Raw genomic sequence first — 8212 nt, 5'->3', positions numbered from 1 at the left:
TTAATCGACAATTTTCTTATATTTTGACAATGAAAATTTAGAAGGAAAATATTCGGACAACGTTAAATAAACTAAATTTAGACTCAAATAATGAAATGAACATTTGATTCCGACAGATAAGGAAACAAACATCAAGGATTCTAGCGACATTCTAACAAGCGTAGACCTTTCGTGACCTGAAGATGTACTCTTAATTCCATAATCTTAGGGTGGGTTTGATTCGTAAAACAGCAAGGACTGGACAGAACAGTACAAGACAGAATAAGATAATACAGAACAGGACAAACCTGTACCGGAAAGATATATGACGATAATATTTTTATATTCGAAAATAAAATGGGTATTTTCGTAATTTTTTATATTTGTACTGTGGACAAAAAGTTGTCCCGTGGTTTAGTGAGGGACAAAAAATCTTATTTTTGTCCTGTCCCTTGCTATCTAATTTGTCCAGTCCCAAAACAAATTTCAAATCAAACAGAATACAACAAAAGTTGTCCTATCCAGTCCCCTGTTTTTTAGCAAATCAAACGCACCCTTAGTTTCATAAATGCACCTAACATAAGCTGTAGATTATAGTTTCTACCACGGGCATGGGACATCTGAAACATATATAGCTTGCTGCATCAAGGAATTACAATGAAGCTGTATGAAACTAGTAAAAGGAGAATATATACATTGAAAATGATTTGTCAAACCTCGCACTAAAGCAAGAGAAGAAGAAAAAAAAAACCTAGAGATTTTGAATGAATCAGAACTACATACATGGTTAATCTAATAAATTACAACACCAATAGACCCTACTAATCTCCCCCACCCCTTCCTACACCCTAAAATGTATATGAATTTACTATGTAACATGACCTATTACTATCCATCATTGAGCCCCAGATATGTGAATTACTTGGTGTCTCACAAACATTCAATAAATATGAAAAATGTAAACCATCAAAATCCCAATCTTTCACAGGCCAACCCACTTCACCCACTTGAAAATCCGACCAACTCTCCAGGGTAGCTGATAATCATTAGCAACAGCAGGCTCCCGTCTGGCAACCTCAGGTTCAGACCATACATATACCCCTCGCTCTTGCCGACTGCCAGGTACAGTATTATCCAGGATAACAGCAACAAGGAACGCTATCACCATGTGTAGTGAACAAAGTGTGTTCAATACATAGTTCAACTGCAAAAGGAACAGATTAACTAGTACTCTTTCAAAAAATCCAGACATGTGAACTAAATATACAAATAAACAGAAGTGCTGGCAGCACACATTTTTATATCGGTCGAAATTGATATAGATCCCACCAAATTTATATGGGACCTACATAATTTAGTGACACTCATTTGAATGTCAACCAATAAGAGGGAACCACATATCTAAAGCTAACTCCACGTATTCATATTAGCTAGTTGACTGCTTGAATTCAAGAAGTCATAATTGACCTTAAAACATATGGAAGCAACAAACTATTCCCTATTAAATGAGAGTAGCTTCAGCTTCCATTCACAAGATCGTGAAGATAAATATGCAATATAACATAGTTTTGTCAGCAGCCACCAACCTGAGAGATTAAAGTGGCTTTCGGATTACTTATCTTTTCCAAAAATCTCACAATTGGTAACAAATATATATCACAAAAATTGACACAGGCAAATTCAAGGACTTCATAATAGTGAAATACATAGCATGACATAATGGCATACCCCTGCATATTTGCTATGGAAAGGTCCGTGGGAAGCAACAGTGTAGGGCTGAAAATAACTTGGCACAGACACGTTGGAATTCGAAGAGATGCCATATTGTTGAAAGTAAGCAGGTATGGAAAGAGAGAAAAACAATGATAACCCAACTATGATGATATTACGAGAGCTTCCAGCCTCACTGTACCGTAGATTTGATAATCCCCATGCTGTGAGCATTGCCCACATAAAGCAGAGGAGACCAGCAACCATAACTTCAGGAATTGAAGCAATGAACCCTCCAACCTTACCTGTTGTACAGAATAAGCATGATTAAACATGGATAAATTTGCATGAAATATTTTCTATGAATGAATTGTATATTTGAGTTGTCCTATGGCTTATGCATCCCCAAGAAGGGATACCATTAGCACAAGTAATCTACAACTTCTGAAGTTTCTGTTACGTTGACGATGAACTTGGCAATGAATAACCCACATATATATACAAAATATATGGATAGGGGAACTTTGAAATTATCTCGGAGAAATTATGTACACCTTTTAGCAGACACTATTTTCTTTAGAATGAGATTTTATGTAATGCCAGGAACAGTACTGCTTTAAGAGCCATTATGACTTAACAGAAAAATTGAAGGTAATATTTTACTCTGAATCACAGTTCTAAAAGGATTACTATACAACCATATTTCAGAAATGAATTTTCCATGCAAAATACAAAAAGTCAGTCCCCTGAACCACTTGGCATCAAAAAGGTATAAAGGACAGATACCTCAGAAAAAGCTGTGGCAAATTGGCAATGTCATACATATATCAGAATTCAGAACCAATAGAATACTTAAAATATAACTGAGCAATTCAATGTTTTTAATGTTCCATGATTGGGTCTGTTTATGATTCTTCAGTGAAGAGGTTCATGAATTGGTCTAAGATAACGCACTAGCGACCGCAACTTCAAAAATATTATATAATCATATTTTCTGTGATAGCATCAACCATATGCAGAACCACAAATTGTTGGCACCAAAAAAAATACTGGTCTGAAGAATGCAACATAAATCCTGTTTTTTATAACCATACTACATTCACCAATACATTAAACAGCAAGTCAAAAAGTGGAAAATATATTATCAGTAGTTCATAGACTTAAATCACAATTCAGTAACCTGTAATTTTGTTTTACTTTCAAATTTCAGCTTCAACCTATGGAGTGTCATCGTCATATACTTTTAACTTTTAAATTTCAGTAACCTTTGGAATGTCAACACCATACGGGCTCGGATAGTATTTTCAGAGCCAGTTTTTAAATAGTGTTTTTTTGACCCAGCCCGATAAAACCCGAAGCCCGTTCGGACCAGCCCATTTATGGCCGGGTAGCCCGTTTTGACAGCTGTAATCACCATATGCTTTAACACAACACTTTGCCTAATTGCCAAAGACCAGAAAAATGTAAATTCAGTGATTGTGAAACCAACAAAATTGAATAGTAAATAAAATCGCAAACAGCCAAACTGCACGAGTTTCTTCTGAGAAATAGCAACTATGCATAGACCAAATGGCGTTCTCAGTTTTCATTTTTATAGCTCATTGCTAATAAAATAAGTGTACTTTCGATGAAGGTTAAATTTAAGAACAGAACTATAAAAGAATCTTACCTATGAGTGACAACAGTATCAGAAAGAATGCACCCAGTTGAACTGCCCAACGGCTTCCCATTTTAGTCACAGCAATTGTGTGAACATTTTCAGTTAAAGTTGTAGATCCAGTTCCAGTTCCCCAGAGACCAGCCAAAACACTGGAAAGACCTTCCAAACCGATTCCTCGACTAAGAACTCCAGGAGTTGGAGGTCTTGATGCTACCAATAAAGAAGATGCATGGTATGAGCCAACCTGCAATGTTTACAGCAAATGAATATCAACAATTTTTTGTGATTTGACAATCCTGCATATAGACAAAAATACGAATATATTGTCTTAATTTTGAGATAGTATATTGTTAGAAGGGGAGCCTTGGCACAAAGGTTGGAGCTACTGTCACGTGATAGGAGGTAATAGGTTTGAATCATGGAATCAACTAGTTGCAAATAGAACATAACAAAGATTACAATCCTTCCTTGGATGCCCTTTCTTAGTTGTTAATCACTTCTAAATTAGTACATTTTAATATATGACTAATCACAGTTGCTTGAGTCATTAAAACTCTTGAAATTTTAGAATCAGATTGGGTTAAGGAACGCTTTCTATTTTTGTTTCCTTTTTCACCTTAAATTACAAAAAAACGACACTTTGGTTCTGTTTTCAAATATTTGTATAAGAAACAGTGAACAATTTTATATTGTTTTCACCATTTCATTTGCAAATCTTCGAAAAGAACTGAAAAAAATGTGACACTATTTATTATTGAAAACAGAAACTAAAACAATTTTTTCAAACAAAACAGGCCCTTGCCAATTGTAGAATTACTTTCACTGATCCAGTCATTTCCCAAGAAGATAGAACCTAAACTAAATTACTAGCCCTTGCAGTTGATATCTACTTGAAATGGAAAGAAGAATAGCAAAAAGAAAAGATATTAATCATGTAGAAACATGGCAAGCTGACATCTGTTTTTATTTTTGGATCTGATAGACCATGACAATTGACAACAGTCACTTCACTCTCAAAAGTTTTGTCCCTTCACTGATAAATTTTGCAGTTAAAATGAAGTCACAAATAGTCTTAGGTGAATACTGAATAGCATATACAAGTTTCCTACATGCATCCAACTCCAAGCCATTATTTTATTAAAATATATCATTTTGGTAGAGGTCCATATCATAATTTTCCACCAAAGCACGTCAAATATAAGAAAAAGATTAATCTATCTAGATGAGACAAGTGTCCAGTAGAATTTTTTTAACTATAATAACACAAGACAGAATAAATTTTGAACAGACAAGCAAGACAAATTATTAACATATTCGGATAGAATTATGATAAATACAGTCCAGGAACAAAAGCAGAAAAAGACAAGAAACTAACCGAATCAACAGATGAGATTAGGGAAACCACACACATTACAAGAGCCATTTTCCAGTGAAAGACAGGAGTACCCCATTGTAATGGATAGGGAAATCTAAACCATGGAGAGGATTTCAATGCATGAGAAGTATCAACCCGACAATGCTTCATCCTAGAATAATGCTTTCTGCAATGCTCTGAAAGCATATTTGATGCAGGTATATTTACATCACACCCTTTGTAGTTGTAAAATCCTGCTTCAGTAAGCAAGAAAGCATATGCCCATGTAATTGCTAGACCAAGAGGAATCTGGCAGTTAGGTGAAGAAAACAGATATAGTTTATTACACCATAGAAATTTATTTCAACCACTGTTGAATAATTTAAAAAGATAACTTAGCATTCAACTTACAGCATAGATTAGAAATATGCGATGTCCAAGAACAGATATCTTACGAAGATACTGCAGAAAGCAGGAAATAACAGATGGCAAATTTTAGCCCAGTGCAATAAGTAATATGCACCACATTAAATAGATATTTTAACAAAGTAATAGGCTAATTAAACAAACTTACAAGGGAAAAAACAATAACCACTAATATCTGTACTGCACCGATCTCAAGACATTTACCGACTAATGGGAATCCATAACTGAAAAATGAAAGTCCAACTGCAGCAATAGTTGGGGATACAACTACAGGATTGATCAACCTGGAAGGAAATTCATGAAATGAGGGTCATTATCAACTACATTGAACATAAATAGTATGAAATGTTTTCATTTCATAAAGGACACACAGGCACTGAAATGATTTAAATCATGACGAAAGGCAAAGGACAAAGTTCCACATTGCACCCAAAGAGAGGGGGTTGATGCATATGATATGGATGGGAAGGAACCATGGGGAAATACTATTCAAACGAGCTATGTGCAGCCCTTTCAATGGAAGAATGATCCCAGCTATGAGAACTGAAAATTACAATCTCTAAACCAACCCATTACCAAAATTAGATGACAGTCTTAATTAATGATGAAAAGAAAATATATACATCATTTCCTTTGAAAAGTACTTATAAACTACTCCGAAAGTACTTTTCTTATCCAGCTAATTTAAATATATTTAGAGCAACTTGCCCAACACTGTTTTAGAGCAATTTGTTTAACCTGTAACATGAACAAACTATTATTATAGTCTGTGTTTAATTGTTATATATGTCCTATCATATCATTGTATTCTTCAATTATTTAAATGCTAATGAGTAAGCTTAACTAGTAAAATTGAATTGTGTCTGTACTAAAGGCGGTTCAATTATTGTAGTCCTTCATTGGTTGGTCATGTCACCTATAATTACAAGTACTGCTTCCAGTCCACATCAAGACTTTAAGCATGGAATAGGATTTGGATCCTCCAAATGGGTGTAATTTACAGATTCAAGACATACTAATAATAACCAACAATGATGATAAATTCATAAGTCTCATATTCTGTGATGAAATGTCTAATGATGTTTGTAATTTATAATCCATTAAATATTTAAAATCTATTAAATATAATCAGTTAAGAAATGAATTCTTTTTTTGAGTGTATATATTTTCTGCCCCTATAAATGTGTCTTAACCAATTAATCTCTTTGATTTTTTTTCTTTTGTACTTGAATATCACAACCTTTAAAGTGACACACACATTCATTCTCTCAGTCCACAGCAATAAATCCTGTTTGGTGGAACAATGAATCGTGTACTGACAAACGAGTAAGAAAATAAACAAGCACGGAAAATTTCAAAATCATACCTTACTAAGAGCGACATAAGTCCAGTATATCCGAGTAAAGCTTGAAAAGCAGATCCAATAATTATAGCCCCCTGAAGCTCCCTCATTATATGCTTGAATTTCTGCAAATTATGAAAGAAACCTTATCAGCTGCCTTTGTCTCAATTGTGCCGCCAAAAAAAATATATATAATACGACAAATTCCCACGACATCTTACGACATCATGATATAGTCAGCCATACATACATTTCCATTTAAATATAGACAGCCATACATACATTTCCATTTAATGCTTGTAACTCGGGGGAGTTTATTATAGCCAGAGCCGGCGCCAAGTAAACGAAAGAAGGGCCTTGTATCAAGGGTAACCTTGACCCAAAACTAATATGCAACAGAGTAGTCAACCCCGAAACCAAGAGCACTGTTGATACCACCTTAGCAGTTTCCTCCTGCATACTTACACACATTAGATAACAGCACCACACACACACACACCAACAAACAACTATGCCATATATAAAACACAAACACTAACTAAACAAGTAGAAAATCACTCACATGAGAACCTCCCATTGCAGGAACAATGACAAGTGGAATGAGAACCAACGAACCCAACATCGAAACGTAATGCTGAATACCGTAGACGCTAATAGGAACTACATTGATCCACAAAACACAATCACAGTAAAAAAAAACATCAAATTTTCAAAATTAGAAACAAAAACAAATGAAAAATCATTCAAATCAAACTCAAAACTCCAAAATTCCAAAACATTTGAAACTAATACCTAAACCAGGAGAATCTCTTAGCTCATACTTCATATGAGCATGCCTAGACGCAAATCCTTCATCATCAACAACCAAACCATCAACAACTTCCTCACGCCTCCCCACCGTTCTCGGCACCTGCGACGGCTGTTCCGTTCCCGTCCCCATTCCCGGTGGCGGATTCACCTGACCGTTAGTACTCGGAACACCATCAGAATCCCTCCGTTTTTTCACCGTTTGCTCTTTAACAACCGGAACAGTAACAGCAACATTATCACTCTGCGCAACTCCATTTGGTGGAGGACGAACACGACCAGCTTCAAGATCCACTTGCAGTGGCTCAACCTCTCTAGCCTTAGGAGGTAACCGGTTTATCTGACCGGAATCACTAGCATTAGTCTCACCGGAGAATTTCGGTTTGAAACCGGTCTTTTTCGCCCAAGAAGAAGGTGGCATTGGTTTATCGTCCGTTGGCGGTGGCCAAGAACCATGACGGTGACGGTTATTAGGATCGGAATTTGACATGTTTGAGATGAAGTTAGTTGTTCATAGCTTGAAACGGTTGGTTATAGATCTGGTGAGTGGTGGCGCGTGAGATTGTGATGTAAGAATGTTAGTTAGGGTTTTGGTTTTGTGAAATGTGAGAGAATGGAACGGAAAAAGAGAGAGTGAGGAAGTGAGCGAAACTGAAGAAAATGTGTTGGGAGTGGAAAAAGAAAGAAAGAAAGAAGTGAGTGGTTGAAGAATGAGTTATGTTGAGTTTAGTGTGGACTTAAGTTGAAGTTGAACACCGTTTGTAATTAATTAAGGAGAATGTTAACTTGTGCCCTTAAGGCACATGTTAAGGAAGCAAAAATAGAAATTATTAAATGCTAATTTGGGCATTTTGACTTTTGAAGCATTAAATTTCTTGTATCATTAAATGTTGAATTTCTATTTTGGTATATCTTAATATGTGCCCTAAGGGCA

The 8212-nt window shown here is 35.5% G+C and overlaps 1 protein-coding gene across 1 annotated transcript; it reads right to left on the bottom strand.

Annotated features, from left to right (window-relative positions):
* Positions 1–643: 643 nt before the first annotated feature.
* On the bottom strand, positions 644–8012 carry LOC123923293 (nucleobase-ascorbate transporter 12-like). The gene is made up of 10 exons (XM_045975980.1): positions 7264–8012; positions 7034–7131; positions 6754–6924; positions 6496–6596; positions 5278–5413; positions 5115–5165; positions 4725–5012; positions 3359–3593; positions 1708–1994; positions 644–1183 (listed from the first exon to the last, which is right to left on the bottom strand). The coding sequence occupies exons 1-10, from the start codon at positions 7766–7768 to the stop codon at positions 962–964; spliced, it is 2094 nt and encodes a 697-aa protein (XP_045831936.1). The 5' UTR covers positions 7769–8012; the 3' UTR covers positions 644–961.
* Positions 8013–8212: the final 200 nt, after the last annotated feature.

Source organism: Trifolium pratense, linkage group LG4, assembly GCF_020283565.1.
Source record: "Trifolium pratense cultivar HEN17-A07 linkage group LG4, ARS_RC_1.1, whole genome shotgun sequence".
NCBI classification, from domain to species: Eukaryota; Viridiplantae; Streptophyta; class Magnoliopsida; order Fabales; family Fabaceae; genus Trifolium; species Trifolium pratense.
The sequence above is the reverse complement of the archived record's forward strand: the minus strand, read 5'-3'. Positions and strand labels throughout refer to the sequence as shown.

Coding starts and splice junctions, on each gene's coding strand:
- LOC123923293 (XM_045975980.1), bottom strand. CDS start 7,768: ATGTCAAATTCCGATCCTAATAACCGTCACCGTCATGGTTCTTGGCCA. Junction 6,925..7,033: donor CTGCAATGGGAGGTTCTCAT/GTGAGTGATTTT, acceptor GTAAGTATGCAG/GAGGAAACTGCTAAGGTGGT. Junction 5,166..5,277: donor TGGTTATTGTTTTTTCCCTT/GTAAGTTTGTTT, acceptor TGCTTTCTGCAG/TATCTTCGTAAGATATCTGT.